This window comes from Cyprinus carpio, chromosome A24 (assembly GCF_018340385.1).
Source record: "Cyprinus carpio isolate SPL01 chromosome A24, ASM1834038v1, whole genome shotgun sequence".
Taxonomy (NCBI): Eukaryota; Metazoa; Chordata; class Actinopteri; order Cypriniformes; family Cyprinidae; genus Cyprinus; species Cyprinus carpio.
The window spans coordinates 21,291,514-21,312,871 of record NC_056595.1 but is presented as its reverse complement, the minus strand read 5'-3'; the positions used below and the strand labels follow the sequence as shown (position 1 = coordinate 21,312,871).

Sequence of the window (21,358 nt, the reverse complement as noted above, 5' to 3'; positions counted from 1 at the left end):
GGATGCGATATATCGCCCAGCCCTAGTGTTAATGATTGTTTCCAAACAGGTTTTCCACACACTCCTACATCCCATTCAGTCACAACCACTCAAACAAACAGAGTTTTGTAAACATCCCAGAGACTTTGAATTCTTTTGACTGTGTGTTTGTGAGAATTTGCCCCTCATGGTCACCTCTAGCTCTGTGGCCGCACGCCGTGCGACTCTCTGCGCGTGTGTGAAGTAGCAGGAGATCTCGTGTACAGGCTTTGCCCTGCGCTCTCCTCTGATTTTCTCCGCATTGTAATTGCATTATCTCCTTTTTTATGCAGAATTGTTCTCTGGGGACTAATTGATGGAGACATGTTTAATTCATCAATCATTAGCATCAAATTTGACAATTAGTGATGATTGTTGAATTCTTGATGGAGATGAAGCATGGTTAGGGGCTTATTTTGTCTTTTTTTTTTCATATCAGCCAAGACACAGAGAACAAAATAAAATCATAGATAACAAGAGTGTGAAAATATATCCTTAAGGAGTTGTTTTGGAGCAAGGGAATGCAGGATGCCAATATTGTATGGCATTGAGCAAGGGAATATACTGGACTGTCGTTTCATTTGGTCGTTTTTGGGACTTGTCCGCCTTAGATCTGAGTTACTTTTCATCAAACATGTCAAAGATTTTCTGACTGAATGGCTAATAGACTTCAGATGACTTATATATATATATATATACACACACACACACACACACACACACACACACATATATATATATATATATATATATATATATATATATATATATATATATATATATATATATATATATTCACTAACTCTGGATATATTAAATATATATTCATATAAAAATTATATATTTATTATAGATATATACATATATATTCACTAACTCTGGATATATTGAATATGTATTCATATAAAAATTATATCTTTATTATACATATACATATATATTCACTAACTCTGGATATATTGAATATATATTCATATAAAAATTATATATTTATTATAAAAATATACATATATATTCACTAACTCTGGATATATTGAATATATATTCATTTAAAAATGTAAATGATATGTTAACAATTTATTTGGCATTTTATATATATATATATAGATATATATATATATATATATATATATATATATATATATATATATATATATATATATATATATATATATATGCTTAATATATTTTATTATATACTTATATATAGTTATATATACTTATACATAAAGTATATATTGTGTATAAGTATTTAAAAATGTATATTACATTTAATAGAATTATAATATACTATATTATACTGTATGCAGTACACTTAATAAATTATTAACGTGTATTTACATTTTGTTTATTGCATATCCATATTTTAGACTGCAGTGTCTACATCATCAGTTAGTGGGTTATATCACATTTAGGTACATCGCCGCAGGTTTTTATGAGCATTAAAGGAACATTGTTGATACTCCAATAGGTTTATGAACACATAGTTCATAAGCAATTTGCTCTGAAACAATAATTACCTCTTCTGCAGGATGCCAATATTGTATGGCATTGATCCGAGTAATAGTGGCGTCTTATTTAATTCATTGCTGATGGATCTTGTCAGGGGCAATATTATGACAGAATTAATAAAATCTTCTCTTCAACAATACTGTGGTGATTACATGTCTCCGAACAGACAAATATAAGAATAACCATCTATTCTTTCAATTACTCACGAATTACTACTGATTGTGTCAAGGCGCTTTTTTGCCAGGCGCTAAAGTAAACTGCGAAGAACAGACTCTTGTTAGCCTAATGCGTCCTAACCATTAGCGAGAGTAATAAGTGTATCAAATTCACATAATCATGTCTAATTAGTATCAGTAATTATCTTGTTGGGTGCGAGAATATTAATCTTGCGGTCCCCATAGGGGAAGGGCGTCTCTTGCAGGGAGAGAGCGATAGAGCTTCAAGCTCACGCTGTGGAGTACTTGCTAAATTAGCATGCTCCAAATCAGCGCTGCGGAGGGAGGGGAGTGAAGGAAACGTGTCGGAGAAAAATTGCATAAAGCGAAAAACAACAGAGAAAAGTTTAGTCCCACTGTGAAATGCATTAGAGCCTAGTAAATAAAATATCAGTGTTTTCTGTGTGCTTTTCAAGTTTTTTTGTTGACGTGCATGTGGGTAAAACTTTTAAATGGATTACTATTTTTGTGATTCAGTTTACGTTAACACTTAAGAAATCATTCTATGTGTTCTGATGCCATCTTTAAGTTCATAGCATAGACAAAAGGATATATCTACTGTTTCTTTAAATCCTCTGGAGCAGTAATTTTAGTAATTTGCAGTTTTTTAAACATTTTAGTAAGAATAGGCTAACAGCAATATAAAGGCAATTTGAAAATGAACCAAGCACAAACAATGTCAGATCTTAAAGAAGAAACAGGCAAGAAAATAAATAATTATGTAGGTATCCATCAAAACCTGACCTTGAGCTTCGAATGTCGAGATTGTCGAGAACAGGAGGAAAGGACCCCATGCGACACGGCCAGGCCGATGAAGTGGCGCCCAACGCGGGGCATCCGCTGATTGAAGCCAGGGAGGCCTGTCAGCACAGCCGCCACCGCCGGGAGAGATGGATGTGTCAGGCGGAGAGTGGGGGAGAGCTAATTACCGTTCCGAGTGTATCTTGTTAATTAAGGGCTAATTAGTGGCAGAAACGCAGAGGGAGCAGGGTAGAGAGACGGGGTGAGGCGCTGACTGCTCATGTAGCACAAAGACACGAACGCAGTGATGAGATACGAAATGTATATGCTAAATTTTTAGTCGTAAATTATTTAGTCTGGTTGATACTTTATGGTTCTCATCTGGTCTATATTTTCTGAGATTGTTTGCTGTTGGCTTCAGGTTTTGGTAATAATCTTAAATTATTTTGTTTTTGTTGTTTTTTTTTTACATGTTCTAGGGTAATTTTGTTTCTAAACCTGTATGAGGTTCTATCTTCTGTTAAACACAAAAGAAGATATTTTGAAGGATGTTGGTAACCGAACAGTTGCCGGTAGCCATTGACTTCCATAGTATTAAAAAAAAATGCTATGGAAGTCAATGGCTACTGTCAACTGTGAACTCGCCAGTTAGCTAATAACAAACTTGGATAATTCCTTGAAATACTTTGTGGTGTCATGCAAATACCATAGTAAATGAATATGATAGTCATTTAGTACTACAGTATACATTTACAAATAACAGATGCATCTGTCTCAAAGTGACTTACATTGTATCAAATCATACATTTTATCAGTTCATGCATTCTTTGGGAATCAAACCCATGACCTTTGCTTTTTTAGCGCCGTGCTGTACTGTTTAAGATGCTTCAATACCTGTACACATTGGAATTGCCACTTTTATTGATAAAGATATTAGCGAGAATGGATAGATTACATGTGAAAACCAGGAGGACACAGCTCCATCATGCTGTGCACAGTCAGAAAAAAAAGCTGTTACTGGGGCGGTACCCTTTCGAAAGGTGCTAGTCTGTACCATTTAGGTACTACTTTATACACTTTAGGGACTAATATGTATCTTTAAGGTACGATACACTCTCAGAAGAAAAAGTACAAAAGCTGTCAGTGGGACATGGTACCTTTTCAAAAAGTACACTTTTGTACCTTATTTACCCTTAAAGGGTACATATTGGTACCTTTTCAAAGTGTACTGCCCCAATGACAGTTTTTGTACCTTTTTCTGAATGTACTACATATTCCTTTGGTGCAAATATGTGCATTTAAGGTACCACTATGCACACTTAAGGCACTAATATGCACACAAAGGTCTGTGAAATGTGATTTGAACATCTCTCTAACTGAATCTCTCTCTCTTCTCTCATCTGACAGGCACTCCTCACTCTAACAGCAGCAGTTCCCTGCAGTCCGGGGGTTCGGTGGCCGGCGTGGCTTTGGGGACTAGTAAAGAGGGAATGCACCAGCGCTCGTTCTCCGTGTCCAGTGCAGAACAGTGGAGTGAGGCCGTTATCAGCACCACAGCAGGTCAGAGGAAAAGCCAAGAAACTTCTGAAACTGACATTTGTCTTTTTCTTTTTCATATCTTATGGACCCTTTTCACATTTTTGGGGTTCTCAGAAGCCTAAGCCATTCTATTGTAGTTGTGTAAACTTTTATAGAGCTGAACAGAAACTACAACAAATATAACTTTTGCATTTACCTTTGCCCTAAAGCAAATTAAAATCCATTATATTCCATCCATGACTTTCTGAAAGAGTAAAAATGTGTCAAGAGATTGGTCAGAAGAGAGAAAAATGTCAAATTTGCCATCACTTCCTCAGCTGTTGTATTAGAAATACACAGCAGCTTTAATTAATTTTCTGTAATTTGATGCCAAGATAATAAAACGCTAAGTATAGTGTTATAAATGTACAGTACTGGTCAAAAGTTTGGAAGCAGTGCTTTTTTAACATTTATAATAATAATAAATGTTTCTTGTGCAGCAAATCAGCATATTAGAATGATTTCAGAAAATCATGTGACACTGAGGACTGGTGTAATGATGCTGAAAATTCAGATTTGATCACAGCATTTAAATTAAATTTTAAGACATATAAAAAAAAGTTATTTTAAATTGAAATAATATTTAAAATTTTTTACTGTATTTTTGATCAAATGCAGCCTTGGTGAAAAGAAAAGATATTCTAAAACTTTTAAAAATCTCACAGATCGCAATCTTTTGACCGGTAGTGTACATTAAATTTGTCATTTAAATATAAAAACTGCTAGATCAACTATGGTAATAACTTTGGAAATGCATCATCACAGTCTATAAAAAAGGCACCTTCCTCCATTTTTGTCATCTCAAAATCCAATCAACAACCGATGCATAGATCCAAGGCCCACCCTACATTGTTTTTTTTACAATAATTCAACTCTGATTAACTTATGATGAAATATAGAATAAACATATCCACAATAAGGAATAAAAGATCTGTAAATACATCCATGATTCTATTATCTTGAACTGTTCATTTGTGAAACGAGCGTTACTTGGACACATTAATTTCTGCTTTGTAATGTAGACACATGCATTTTCTGTAAAGCTGCTTTGAAACAATGTGTATTGTAAAAAAGCGCTATACAAATAAATTTGAATTGAATTTCATCGCAAACCATTTAGGATAATTCAGCAACTGCTCTTTGTTTGCAACAAACTGAAGGTTTTTAATCTGTTAAAGATAGTAGTCTATTATGATCTTATCATGGAACTGACAGTAACTCTAGAAGCTATGGCACTTTTGTTTATTGCTTGTATCAATGGTTGTGCTGTTAACAAGCCAATCGCTAATCAGGATAATTTGGTAATTGCGGCTTTTTAATGGCAACTCTGGTCCTGCCACCAAATGCACACAGTCTCTCCACTTCTCCTGTTCTCTCTCTCTCTCTCTCTCTCCGTCCTGTCAGTGCACTTGAGTGAAGTCAAATAATATATTTGCCGGGCGTAACAACGCTGCACATTTTCCCCCCCCGTCTTCACTACTTCTTTTTTTCCCCTCCCGCGTTGGAAAATTAATGCTTTACGGGGACAACATTCATCACTGGTTATTTCCCTCTCTTTGTCGGCTGGCAGTAAAAAAGCACTTAAATGCACATCAACAGAATAACAGTCATTTCCATGCATGTTTGCGCACTCGTCGTTCTCATTAGCGGCTGCTCTGTTTCTCCCCCCCCGCCCTCGCGCTATCGCCCTCTCCGTTTTTGTCTCTCGCCCCCTCTCTCTCTTTCTCTCCTCCCCCCCTCCTTCTGTTAAGGTCCCAGGGGCCCCGCTAGTTTAAAGAGCGCTCTTTACGAGCAAAATGGAGGCCCTGCCGTGTGGACCCGTGGTGTCGCAGACAGAACACAAAGCCACGCGATACTCACCCTTCTCTGCTCGTCTCCGCTTGTCGAACAATCAATTTCAGCCCCGCTCCGCCATCGGCCCCCCGTCTACACCCATCAGCTCCACATCCTAAAGCAGAATTACTCAAAGCGGCCGTAGCCGTGGAATGAGCTGCATATATGTGTGTGTGTGACAAAGCACTTCATTAGGCCCTGGTGTAAAATAGTTATTGTCACACACAAGCACACATACTCAGACTTTTAGCTGTATCAGGATTTGGTGGATGCATTTTCTCTATGACCTGTTACCCATCAGCCTCTTGGTTCTTGCGTTTACTGAGAGTATTATAGCTTTACAGGTCATAATAGAGATAATAGAGTTTTATATAAGAGATCTTGGGAAAGTGCACACCTTGAGAAAACCTCATTTGTTGTGTGGAAGATTTCAGGTTTTCTTTTCTGCCTGTGTTCATGTGGAGTAGGGATGGATGTGCATGCTGAACTAGTTGTCCAACAACTGACTAGTTAACTAGTGAGTAGGGTGCAACTACCATTTAACTACTTATTTTGATGTCAGTCCTGATCAGACAATAATTATGTTCATGTTATGGCCAATAAACAATAAATGTCTGATTCTATGCTTTTTTGTTGAAATAAATTAAGAATAAAACACACACAAAAAAAATTAAAATCTATTTAAATGCTACAAGTGAATCAGATTCGGAATCAGAAAATTTTAAATTTACAGTATTAAAAATCAAATGTAATTATGATAAATAGCACTTTTCTATTTTAATATAGTTTATAATTTAATTTATTCCTGTGATGCATTGTAGTATGCTGATCTGCTGCTCAAGAAACATTTCTGATTATTATTAAAGTTGAAAACAGTTGTGCTGCTTAATATTTTTGTGGAAACCATGAAACATTTTTTGGTTTTCAGGATTCTTTGACGAATAGAACGTTCAAAAAGTACAGCATTTATTCGAAATATAAATCTTTTGTAACATAATAAATTTCACTTTTGATCAATTTAATGCAACCTTGCTGAACACAAGTATTAATTTCTTTCAAAACTAAATCTTACTGACCCCAAACTTTTGAACTGTATTGTACAAAAAAAAGATACAAAATAAGTTTTTATCCATACATTACAAAACATTATAACACCTCATTGACCTTGAGTGTATGGAAGAAAATTATCTTTTGTGTTCCTAGAACAACATGTATCTGTGTATCAAGAATGTTTTACGCAAATTCACCTTTGATGCCTATTTAGTTGTTAAATAGATCTAAAGCAAGCCCCAGTCATGCCATTATCCTTGTCGAGGGTTGAAGGTCAACCAGCAGATCAGGACTGTTGTGATGAGCAGCGGTAGATTGATAATGTTCTCAAGCAGTAACTATTTCCATATGATGTGAGTGTTGTTCTCTGCACTGGATAAGCTACAGCTTCTGAATACTGATTCTTCTGATTAAATCTGCACTCTTAGTTATATCTGTGCTACACATCTTAGTGTGGGTGTGTGTGTGTGTGTGTGTGTGTGTGTGTGTGTGTGTGTGTGTGTGTGTGTGTGTGTGTGTGTGTGTTAGAATTGTATTTCACTAGTGTTTTGTTTTGTACGGATTTATAAAGGAATTAGGTTTTTACAGCTTCTGAAAATGTGGTTGCTAGGGTGTTAAAGCTGGTTGCTAGGGCGTTGATAAGGTGTTCTGGGTGGTTGCTAGGTAGTTGTCTTACTCCGCTGATCATTGTAGGCATAGAATCCTCATTTGTGCATGTTTAAATTAGTTGATAGCATGTTGCTGTGCAGTTGCTAGGGTGTTCTAAGTGGTTACCAGGGTGTTGCTAGGGTGTTCTGGTGGTTACTAGGTAGTTTTTTTTACTCTGTTGCTCATTTTATGCATAGAATCCTCATTTCCTCATTTGTTCTAATTGGTTTCTAGCATGTTGCTCTGCAGTTGCTAGGGTGATCTGGTTAGTTGCAATGGTGTTTGGGTGGTTGCTAGAGTGCTTCTAAGGTGTTCTGGATGGTTGCTAGGTGGTTGTCTTACTCTGTTGATCATTGTAAGCAACTACCATATTAGCATGTTGACATGCAGTTGCTAGGGTGTTCTGGGTGGTTGCTAGGTAGCTTTCTTATTCAGCATATCATTGTATGCATTAGATTGTTGCTAGATGTTTTCTTTTTAGTCTTTTTTTCCACTGTATGCATGCAGTGTTAATTTTCACTTTCATTCTGATCATTAGGCTGTTGCTATGCAGTTGCTAAGGTGTTCTAAGCGTTTGCTAAGGAGTTGCTAGGGTGAGTGCAAGATGATTTTCTGATTATTTCATGGTTAGAATCTGTATTTCCACATTTATTCTGATTGCTGCTAGCATGTTGCTATGCAGTTTTCTGGAGGTTTTTCTCTCTGCTGATCATTTTATGCGTTGAATCGTCATATTAATGGAATTATCACAATAAAATGTGATGATCTGCTCTTAGGCTACATTCAGTTAGCCTGTAGATTAGCGTGCAGCAGCTGAGGTATTCTAGTGGTTTGGCGCTAATCTGCAATCTGCCATGGTTCGGGGCGGAGAAGACTTCTCCCCCGCGGAGCTCGAGTAGGCAGCGAGTGCAGGGAGTTTGATTCCCGCTCTTGGCTGTAATGAAGTTTGACATTTCGTTTGGAGAGAGCAGCAGCGTGTGCTGCCCATGCCTTGATTAGCGCTCTCTAATTGACAATAATAAGAAGGAAGTAGTGATTGTGTTCTGCACACTTTTTTCAGCATTAATTGCAGCTATTGGCATTGATTACGGATGGGGATTGCTCACAAGGCTGCCGTGTCAAGGGGTAGGAGTGGAGGGAGGGGGGCGACATCGTCTTCCTTGCAAAATTACCGTCCATACCCGGTAGCTCTCGAATTAGCTACTGCGAGAAATCAAACTTTCGCCTCACGTACGGCTGGAGGAAAAAATTGAGAGCTATGTTCTTTGTTCACACCCTCCAATCTTCCCATGCTAACCCACAGCTCTCGTCTCCAGAACCGCGGTGTAAAGTGCTGTTTCCCGCGGGGACGCTAACGCTCACTAATCACAGGTTAGCTGACCACCTTATTTCCTGCTGCTACCTGAAGAGCGGTTCCAGCTAAACCCAGATTAGGCTGTAAATGCATTCAGGTCTCTTGCATTCTTCAACTTACATCACCTCAAACTCTAAAGTTTTTAGAGAGATTTTTTTGGCTTGTTTTCCAGGTAAAATAAATTTACTTGTAGCAACACTGCCTAAGATATTAAGAATTGTGTCTTAATACAACTTTGCTTTTGCTTATTTGCTTGTTTTATAAAGCAGTTAAAAATTCATATTTCTTGGACTGTATCTTGAGGAAGTGTATTTTTTCTTGGCGCACTGGCAGATAATTTATATATATATGAAATATATATATATATATATATATATATATATATATATATCATAGATTTCATAGATTGTATCTTGAAAAACATATTGTTAAATAATAAATATATCAATATTGTTACATTTTTCCATAAAATTGATTCCATTTTCACCAGTTTAATCATGTTTAATGAAAATAAGTGTTATAATAAGGTGCTATCAACAATTATTTAACATTATTTTATTCATATTATATTACATCTTAAAATATGTTTGTAAGATTTTCACACCAAAAATCTGTATTTTTAGGAAACGTTTCACATATTTTGATGAAAAACAAGATTGTCAGCCATTCAAAACTAGTCCGTTAGGCGAAAAGCACACTATAGCATTAGCTCAGCGTGCACTCATTTATTTATTTTAGCCAAAATCAAAGTCAGAATGATGTTCACAAATGCATGTGCATGCATTATTTTAAAATCATATTATATCAAATTATAAATATATATATATATATATATATATATATATTATATATATATATATATATATATATATATATATTCTACAATAATGATAATATATTTTATATATATATATATATATATATATATATATATTTATATAATAATTTTTTATGCTTTCTGATAAAGCATACACTTTATAAAACATGAGGTCCAAAAAGAGAACAACATTATGATACAATCAAATATATAGAAGTAAGTGGAAACAAAATAATGTAAGAGTCAAAGATAAATATCCCTGATACATGAGATACTAAAGGGGATTCAAATCAATAGATCACAGTGGCTACATCTTGAAAATATACAGAAAAATAGCTAAGAGAAAATCTTCTTTTTAAATTAGTTCAAATGAATATTATCAAAGTACCATACTAATCAGTTTTATTCAGTTCCATGGTATAACACAAAGCACCACGTCATTTGTAAGTATCTACCATTCTATTGTCACCGCTTTACCGTGGTACTTTTTTCATTTAGTGATGATTCAGTAAACAGACGTTCAGATGGTTGATCTGAGGTCTAGTGTGAGGGACAAGGGCAGCCCTTCACTGTTAACCTCAACCTAGACACACAATGCCACTGCTGTCACAGCCGGAGATGGGCGCTCTTCACTGAGAGTGTGTGTGTGTGTGTGTGTGTGTGTGCTTGTATGTGCGAGAGCTTCTGCATGTGTGTAGTGTGTGAACAGTATTCTCAGAAGCCCTCTACCCCCAGCTGTCTGCTGTAGCTAATGATTGGTCCCAGGGGGGCTGTTGGGAAGAAGAGTGTAGAAATTGAAACAGACGTTTGCGTCCCTGCCACAACGTGTGTGGCAGCTGGGAGAGCCGCTCCGCCATTCATATGAGAGAGGGAGGGCAGACTCTTAAAGTCATGAATATCAATGGTGAACACGGAGTCAGTGATGAAGCATCAACTGCCAACCTGCCGTGTTTCCAGCGAGCTCATATCACTATATCTGCTTTGTAGCACTTAAACGGCTCTCATGGTAAACACGGAGATCTTGGGAAAAGAGTGAGGCCTTAAGCGGTGGTTCTATGCTACCACTTAAGAGCACCATTAAGATTTTGTTTAATATTATACGATGTCTAATGATGTATAATACATTTTAATACATTTAGGTACCATGAACAATAATGTTATATTATTTTAGCATTTACACAGCATTTTTTGTTTTTAAATTTAGTAATATTATTATTTTTAACATTTTTAAAAATATAATAAAATAAAATACTATAAAATTATTGTTGGAAGTATATTTAATTAATTAAAATATATTTAAATGATTTTTTTCAAGTTAGTACCAAAGATACAAGCAAAAATTTCGTTATTATTTTATTAGAATTATATCATTTAATATTTAATACAATTAATATGATTATATATTTTTTGTGTGTGTGTATTTTATAAGAAAATGTATTTCTATTTACTTAAGATTCACTAGTTAATCATTTACAATTAACTAAAGTGACAAGTGATTAAAATTGTAAAAAGTGCCTTAATAACTACACTTTCCCTTATGAATTAAAATATAAATGTATAAATTTAAACCTATAGTCTTGACATTTGATTTAAAAAAAAAACTAAATTTACGTAGTATCCAGAAACCAGTGACATTATCGTTAGAACAAATCTTTCTTGCGTGTCTTTGATAAAGATAAAGCAACAATATTGATTGAGAATTATTGTAATTGTGTAACAAGGCTAATTGTTAAACCCTCTAATTTGTCTCTTGCCATGTGTAATTAAGCTCAAATCCCACAGTGCATTTGAGTAATCCTCCGCTTCATCATTTATTCATTACCAAGCTGTTCTTATTAAACGCCTCAATCATAATTATTAACCGCATCTTATCAATAAAACAACAAATTGCATCGGTTCACCAAATGAAACCGTCACCGTACAGAATTGTCGCAGGGAAACCGAAGTGTTAAAGGTAGCATTAGCTACACGCTAAAGTCTTCTTTGCCTACAGCGGATCGGGTGGCTGTCGTTTATCCTCCTGTACCCCCTGCGTGGCCTCCATCTCTCTCTCTTTAAAAAGCACACTAGCCTCGCGATCCCTCAAGGTAAACCCCCAAATTACGCCTAATGTTCTGCGCAGCCTAATGGTTGTTGGTGCCATTAGAATATGCGTTTTTTGGCTCCGTGGGTTTCAGACACTCCCAGACCCGAGCGTCGTCGCACACACATACATTTGCACGCGCTCACACTCTTATACACCCCAGGCCTGTGGAGATGAATGGAGTTTGCAACACTACAATGAGCTTTTGATGCCAAGACAATGGAGGAGGCTTCCCACATGTGTGTTTCTGAGGGCCGCTAACAATATGGGGTCCACTTTGCCAGGCCCTTCTGCCCCTGGGCTGGTCGGGGGGTTGTGGGTAATAGTGTCCCGAGGGCGCCCAAAAATGATGTTTAAGTGTCATGAAGCTCAGAAAGATGGCCGTGGCTTCCCTACTGGCACCCCCTTTTCTTACCGCATCACAGAAACACACTAGCGTGGAGCGGCAGGTTAATATCACGTCTATAAAATCACCTTACACCCAACCTCTCTTGTGCTCGTGTGGTGTCTCCCATTACAGCGTTGGTCCTCGGGCAACAGCAAATCATCATTTGTTACTCACGTGCACGTCCCCTTCTCGTCAGGCTAACAGAGGTGAAACGGAGGTGTGGTCCAGCTCTGGTTTTCCTCAGTGGTTGTGGATCTTCAGTAGTGGGTAACCAGGGTCCAAAACCAGGGAAAGTCCTCAGTCGAGCAGTAACCTGTTTATGAGATTGTTTAATAACATAATATGTGATCAGCTGTGTTTTCAAACAAATTTGTACCTCAGTTTTTCTAGGAAGCAAAAAGTTTGGGGTTTTATATTATTGTTGTGTGTTTGTGTGTGTATAACTTATATTTAACTCAAATATTATTTAAATGTATATTTTATATGTTGTTGTTGTACATATATATAATTTTAACTAGTATTAATAATACTAATGAGAAATATACATTAAAAATGAATATAAATGTATATAAAACAATAACATAATAATATAAATAAAAACTGTATATTTTGTCAAAAAAAAAACAAGTCTGTGATGAAAACACACTGTAGCATTAGCGTGCACTCATTTATTTAAATTTAACCAAAATTAAAAGTCAGAATGATGTTTGCGTGTATATAATAATAATAATAATAATAATAATAATAATAATAATAATGTATGATGTTTTTATTGTTACAATATTAAATGCAGTTAATAAATACAAATTTTAAAAAAAATCAGTGGGCAGCCATTTATGCTGCGGCGCCCGGGGAGCAGTTGGGGGTTCGGTGCCTTGCTCAAGGGCACCGGAGTCTTGGTATTGGCGGCCCGAGACTTGAACCCACAACCTTAGGGTTAGGAGTCAAACTCTCTAACCACTAGGCCACGACTTCCCCCAAATAAGAAACCTTAAAAAAGAAAGTAGCAAAATTTTTGTAGAATTTGACTCATTAGGCTATAAGGATTTCAGGTAATCAGGTACTCTATTGGTTTAACTTCATATCTGTTTTTCTTCCTTCAGCCAATGGGATGGCAGATCCTCTCAGCTCCGCCCCTGGCATGAGCAGCGCCACCAGTCCCAAACTTGAGCCTCCACCCTCACCTCATGCCAACCGCAAGAAACACAGACGGAAAAAGAGCACAGGCATCACCAAACCGGACGGGCTTTCTGCAGGAAATGAAGGTAAAGAAATGCAAAACTGTATTCGAACAAAAAATTACCACGTACCATATCACATGTCTCATTGGTAACAACTCAACACAAACACCAGTAGTTTTTGGGCATCGATAACTGTTTCATAAAAAATAAAAAAAATTAAATGCTATCAAAAAAAAAAAAGTGGCCAGTGGCTAATAAAATAAATTAATCTCTTTCTGAATTAGAAAATGCTTCCATTTGATCCATTGTTCTGTGCCACATGCAACAGAGAAGACCACTTGGGTTCTATTGCCCATCCCAATGACAAATACAGTCTCCTAATTGGTTGTTATTGAGGAAACAAAAGCGCTTCCCTCAGGCTGTTTTGTTGCCAATAGGCCAAATCCATCAAGTAGATGGACGCTGTCCATCAATGACGTTGATACAGACACTTCCTAAAAAAACTATATATATATATATATATATATATATATATATAATTTTTTTTTTTTTTTTTTTTTTTTTTTTGATAAGCATTTTATAAATCCACCTAGAGTCAGTGTACATCTTTGAAGTCCCAAAAAGACCATAATCGAGCATTAAATGATAAATACTTGTCTGTAGGTGGTCAAAAGACAGATTCTGTCAACATTTATGGTTTGAAAAAACATTTTTGTTTAATTTCCATAGCTTTTCCCCTCATCATGCTCTTGTGGATCACGTCCGTTTCAGCTGATTTTAAATGCGATCAGGATCAAGTTTAATTGTGTTTTTACATGAGTTGAAATCGCCTCAAATGATCCAGCGCCATTATTGTGACTGTTTTATTAGTTTTAAATGCGTATGGATGACATTACAAGCTTAAGGGATCGCAAACTTGGTCATTTCCCATTGCAGCATGAGTTAAAGACATTCTTAGCGCTCGTTCTGTCTCATTACGCAGACGGTTCCTCAAGAGTACGAGGGCTAACCTCAGATTTTCTTAAGCTTGGCTTGGTCATCTGGCAGAATAGCAGCGGCTGAATGTGTGTGCGGGCGCAATTTCCATCATGAACGTGGGTTTTGCCTCTGTACAGTCTGAAAGGTTCTATTAGTGTGTGCTTGTCTGTTCTGGTGAGTGCATGCAGAATACAGACATATTGCTTAAGTATGAGAATCACTCACATGGAGCAAGTTGTATCTGCTGAAGGCAGAGGAGTGGGAGAGATGGGAGGGGTGGAGGGGGCGCTTGGATCCTTGAATAAATTGCTATCAGTTTATCTCATTTACGGGGCAATCAAAAGCGCCGAATGCCGGCAGAAATCGAATTTTAGCTGTTGTGAAGCATCATAAATCAAATGTGCTGTCGCTCTTGAAGAAGGTGAGGCAACTTTTTCGTGCTTTGCTTTATGAGCGAACGTCTCTGGGAAGTGTCTGGAAGATTTTTACAGCGCTGATTCACAAATGGTCTCGCGCAGCTAGTGGTTTTATGTGAAGATCCACAATTAAGACATGCTTAGACAACTAAATTAATTGTTTGAGGGAAAAGTGTGCATTGCTGATTCATTTAGCTAATCAGTTTTGATTCAAGCAGGCCTTGACCATTTAAACTGTTTAGACCCTGAGTTTGAGTTGAATCCAACAGAAAACAGGTCTTTATTTCCTTTACATGCAGAGTGTCTCCATTTGAACAGCTTCAGTGGAGCATCTCCTTCATTCCCGCTGAATGTGCGGCGGTATAATGATCTCAGGTGTTTAAAGATGATCCAGGGTTCCCGGAGAGTCGACTGACAGGAGCTTTAATGCCTTTCTTTGCGACCGTACCTTTATCTTCACTCCTGTACAGGAAAGAGCTCTACTTGATTAATCTGGGCTTTCTGTAGTCTTCTATAGGAAAATCTACAAATCTACTTATCCTTTATATATAGTTTATATAAAGCTGCATACTCAAAGAAAATTAAATGTAATATTAAATTAGAATAAACTCAATGTGTTATAGCGTAGTTTTACAAATGTAGATTACAAATTATTTACACAACTTTTTAAATAACAAGCATTAGCTTAACATATTTAAATATTACAATTTAGTAATTAAATAATTACATTTAAATATAATAACAGGTATTATTACTAGTAGTAGCTGTGATAAATATATATATAAAAAAAAAAAAAAATATATATATATATATATATATATATATATATATATATATATATATATAAATGACTACTAGTAGTAACAGCTATTACTACTATTACATTTAAATTAAATGATTAAATTATTATATATTTAAATTTAAATAATATTTAAATATTAAACATTGAATGATAATATTGTTATTATTACTTGTTTTTATATACATTTATAATAAATTATTATTACATTGTAATGTATTTAAATATTAAATATATTCATCTAATCTAATAATTATTGTTATTTTTGGCATTAATATAATTATTATTACTATTATTATTATTATTGTTATTATCGAAATAAACATTACATATAAATTTATTTAAATGTTAAATATTTAATCAATTTATATATATATATATATATATATATTCTAAATTATTATTACATTTTAATTTATTTAAATGTTAAATATTTAATCAATTTATTTTAATTATGTTTTTATTTTTGTAGTCTAATAAACATTTAGTTATTATTGTGGCAGAAAATAAAACAATAAACAATTTAAAACAATTTATATTGGATCTGCATATTGATTATTAGACATCTGAACATATAAATAATCAGTATATAAAAAAGCAAAATTGAGCGATCTCTGATAATAACAAATTAAGGCCTAATCAGATTCTGTCTGTTTTACTTAGAAATCTATATATATATATACTTTTTTTACTGATAAAATGATATCCAGGTGGCATTACTTGTTTTGATCCTTCAGGCTGATAAATACACTTGCCCGGTTTCAGGCAGCAGCACATGAAGCTTTGTGTGTTTTTGGACCGGTGGTGTTGGTTCCTTGAAGCCCTGTGTCTCTGTTAGACCTTTTAAAGAAGATACATGCTACTGCTTGTATATATTTGTAAATTCATGTACATCAGATCATTGTCGGGGAGTGTTTATGTCTGCATTTAGTTTCAGTTCATTGTTTGAAGTGTCGTGTGTGTGTGTGTGAGTGTGTAAGGGGTGTTATTGTTTACACTGTGTGTGCGTCTGATGGAGACGGTGAGTGTGTTCTCGCCTCCTCAGTGTTTGGCCCGTATCCCCCCAGGCCCATGTCAGTAATGGGCGCGTGCTGATTGCTCTAATACAGGTTAGGAATATTGCCTTTAATGATGTGTAAAATGAGCAAACGCCGCCGCTGACATTTACAGATGGCACAGGCAGGTCTGGTTCCTCCCAGCTGCCCGTTAATTTTTAGACACCAGCTAGCATCTCTATAGGCCCAGACCTGTATAGTGTACTCGAACTCATGTGTTGGATTTAAGATTGTCACCTACTGGAGTTCAAAAAACAAAAAAAAAAAAAACACAAACTAAACCACTTAAACCCCTTGCGGCTGATTTGATGGATTTGTGGTCGCGTGGCCGCGTGCTCTGACAGAATAGCAATCGGGTCACACTGGCAGCTCCAGATGTGGTACTGGAGCAGGCGTCTGACCCAGAGGGTGTTTGGACTAGAATCATCTGCTTCCATTAGATGGGATGCACTTGAGCAAATGTTGGCAATTCCTTTTCCTTTTCTTTCATTCTCACTCTCTGCGCTAATTTGCTTAGATTTTTTGTTTATTCATGTTTCTGAAGTAGATCTTAAAGACCAAAATCAGCTCTATTTAGTGTTTCAATAAAGGTTACTGGTCTTATTGTGCAGGATTGTTCAGTACATATTATAAATATATAAAGCTATTTTCCTGATGGATGCAATCAAGTCCCACCCTTCTTTTTTTTTTAAAGAAATTAATACTGTTTTTAAGCAAGGATGCATTAAATTGATCAAAAGTGACAGTAAAGACATTTATGGTTATAAAAAGATTTCTATTTCAAATGAATGCTGTTCTTTTGAACTTTCTGTTCATTAAAGAATCCTGAAGACATTTTTTTTTCATGGTTTCCACAAAAATATTAAGCAGCACAACATGTTTTCAACATTGATAATAATCAGAAAGGTTTCTTGAGCAGCAAATCAGCATATTAGAAATAATTCTGAAGGATCATGTGACACTGAAGACTGGAGTAATGATGCTGAAAATTCAGCTTTGATCGTCACAGGAATAAATTACATTTTAAAATATATTCAAATAGAAAACGGCTATTTTAAATTATAACCGTATTTCACAATATTAGTGTTTTTACTGTATTTTTAATCAAATAAATGAAGCCTTGATGAGGATCTGAACATTCAAAAACATAAAAAAAAACTTTTAGTGTGTATGCTGAAATAATTTGTGTGCCTGAATGTGTCTGTGGTATGAATAGAAACATGAATGAAAGATTGTAGTTGCCAGGAGGAGAGGAGGAGAGAAAGACTGTGCTTTTAGATGTTGTTATCGTTCTTTTATTGTAGCGTATTAATTAAGGTAAGTTGTTTCTGCCCTCTTTGCCTCCAGTCCCTCAGATTGGATTTTAACTGGATGTAGTCAGGCAGAACCTGCTCTGCTCCGTCTCATTACTGCTCATTTCTGAGCACCAGTGGCTGATTGGGAGCTTGTGTTATTGCACATTTTATATTAACAAACCTCAGAGTCTTTGGGTAATTTGTTTTAGATAAAATGCTTTCTTTTTACTTTAATGCAGTGCATTTTCACTTTTATTTTCTCAGACCTTCACTACACTCATATGTTTGGGACTTTTTTCTTATTTTAGAATAAGAGAAAGTCATCAGTACTATGAAATAATGCTTATGAAAGTATGGGAACAACCAACGAATGTTAAACAAATTACTCTCTTATATTTGAGCTGCTTCTGTGTCTAGATTCTGATTATTCTGGACATTCACTCAACCAGCTGCAGTGCATCCTGGGATACTTTTAAAGAGTTTTGACACATTTGTTGACATGTTTTTTCCTCCAAATTTAAAATTTTTAAATTAAGTATTTTTTAAAAAAAGAAACAATTTTTTTTTAAAGTATTTTAATTTAATTTATTTTTTTATTGTATTATTATATTATTATTTATTTATTTAATTTTTTACCAAAATAATATCACAAGCCTTTGGATTACATTTTAAGATGATACTATAAATTTAGTGTTCAAACTTTTGTCTAGTTTAGGTAGTATATGTCTAGTTTCACAATGAGTTAATGATTTAGGGTCTTTTGTACTTTTAATTGCTTTTAGTGAAAAACTGTAATGTGTATATAATTGTCTGTGTTCAGATGCAGAGGTGTGTAATCACTGGACAGTGCAATACCAGACAATTGTGTTGCTGTTCATAATAGCAGGCGAGAAATTATATCACGACAGCCAAAATGTTATCCAAATACAATATATTCCCTTCTGTGATACTTAAATACAAAATATGTGCTATTTGCAAAATCTACTTATTACTAAAATCAAAAATGAAATATTTTCCCTTATTTTGACCACATTCAGGAAAATACTACTAAAGTAGTTCCATCGATCTTTGTGCAACACATTTATCCATGTGTATTGTGCATCCCGTCTTACATTTGTGGTTGATTTCCAGCAAAAAGAAGCATGAAAAGTAAACAAAGCAGAGAGATCAACTGGGGCGACAGACCCTCACCCTTTAGTCCTTGATTTAGACACAAAGCTGCTGGCTCTGTATTGATCTCTGACCTGGAGTCAAGTCCCGTGAATAAATCGGATAATTGAGGAGGGTGTCAAACTAATTGGATTGCCGTTCGCTTGAGGCCATGCTCTCTGCTGAAGGGAACGAGAGTCTTTGACAATGATATGCATGTGTTCGGCTCATCATATGCAGATTACTGATCGGAGACGAGAGGAGATACAGATCTATAGGCTTTACATTCAAGATAAATCACGCTCAACATTTCAGCTGAATTTTAAAGTTATGCGTGTAGCCTTTATTTAGAGATAGATGGTCTGATGACAGAAATGTGTCATCTAGAAGAGACTTTAAAGGTTTGTTTCTACAATGTACCAATTCATCTTCATTTGTTATGAATAAACTTATCTTTTGGTTTGATATCCATTAAATTCCAATTATGAAAAACTAGCTTTCATTTGAAAAATCCAAAAAGTAGGCATTAAATGCATTAAATAAAAATATAAAAAGAATAATATGGATATAAATGAGTTTGTATAATATAGTTTTTAATATTATATATGATATGTTATTTCATAATTCCTTGATAATTCATGATAAATTATCTAAAAATGAGACCTAAATAGTGGGCTAATGATTATTATTTTATTTTATTTCCCTGTTAAGTAAATATTGAAAAAATGGGACCTTATTAATGTGCTAATTATCTATATTATATTATGTTACATTATATTACAGTATATTATAATTATATTATATTATATTATATTGCATTGCATTGCATTGCATTGCATTCCATTCTATTCTATTCTATTCTATTCTATTCTACTGCATTATATTATATTATATTATATTATATTATATTATATTATATTATATTATATTATATTATATTATATTATATTATATTATATTATATTATATTATATTATATTATATCCTTGCTAACCCTGTTAAATATATGTATATTTAAAAAAATAAAAATAAAAATCTAACGATTTAGAGAAATAAAGAAGAAGAAAAAAACCTGGGTTGACACATGACCTTGTTAATTCATGATAATTTCTCTAAACGTGAGACCTCAGTAATGTGCTAATGATCATTTACAGTGGGCGTCAATAAATACTAATAAACAGCCTATTTTCTGTAGAACAACTGCAGTGATTGAGTCTGTGAACTTATTTTCGCCTCCTGCAGCTTCATCTGCTGTAATACTCACGTGTGTAATCATCGTCCCGTACATATCAAAGTAATCATGGTTTTGAAATGAATATTGAGCAAATTGCAGAGATGATGGTCTGTTTTTCACCTCTCGCCCCTCATTTGAGCTCGGTAGAAACGTTGCAGTACCTCGCGTGTGTTTGTGCGATGTGGAAATTACTGTGACCAGGATGATTAACCCACATTATATTCTATTTAGGCAGCTGCAATAATAATGAGTCTTCACTGGTAATGAGATAAGTACTCTAATGGATGTATTTACCTTTTTAATCACTTGGATTTTACGATGCTGATGAACAACAGAAACTGACACTAATCGCAGATACCCATAATGCACCTTGGATATTGGCCATTTAAATGTTTGTATTTTCAGCCTCTAGTGAAGATGATCTCGAACTTGGAAATATTGGCATTGATGTTTTTGTTTCTTAAATCTGCAATGTCATTCTTTTTTTTATAATTTGATTATTATTTTATGTAATTTATTCATTTTTAAATCTGTCAGTATCAGACATACTCTTTAACGAATTGAACCATCACTTTGTGTCCAAACTCATCTCACGTTTGGTGTGTTTCAGAGCAAGAGGAGTCATTTGAGTTCATCATTGTGTCCCTGACGGGTCAGATGTGGCACTTTGAGGCATCCACGTATGAGGAGAGAGAACTCTGGGTTCAGGCCATTGAGAGCCAGATATTTGCCAGTCTACAGTCCTGTGAGAGCAGCAAGAACAAGGTAAGATGATATTATGTTTTTTTAGATACTGTGGAAATAGGTTAATATGCCTTATGTACCCTTCTGCTCTTTTCAAATTGTGATATCTGAATTATTATGCCACATAGTCTCGATTAGGAAGCCAGAGTGATGCAGTGACCATCCAGTCCATCAGGAACATGAGGGGAAACAGCTTCTGTGCAGACTGTGACGCTCCCAGTGAGTAAAACATTTCTGGAAGCTAGATTCATTTTATTAGACATTTTATCA

At 35.1% G+C, this 21,358-nt stretch overlaps 1 protein-coding gene across 4 annotated transcripts in view; it reads left to right on the top strand.

The window, feature by feature from the left end:
* Positions 1 to 21,358, top strand: part of LOC109088406 (arf-GAP with GTPase, ANK repeat and PH domain-containing protein 3-like) — a 148,828-nt gene that overhangs the window by 108,337 nt on the left and 19,133 nt on the right. For all 4 annotated transcript variants that reach the window (XM_042714644.1, XM_042714646.1, XM_042714645.1 and 1 more), the window contains exons 12-15: positions 3,894 to 4,046; positions 13,341 to 13,502; positions 20,955 to 21,109; positions 21,217 to 21,307. In XM_042714644.1, coding sequence (XP_042570578.1) covers positions 3,894 to 4,046; positions 13,341 to 13,502; positions 20,955 to 21,109; positions 21,217 to 21,307 — 561 coding nt within the window. The remainder of the gene's footprint in view (positions 1 to 3,893; positions 4,047 to 13,340; positions 13,503 to 20,954; positions 21,110 to 21,216; positions 21,308 to 21,358) is intronic.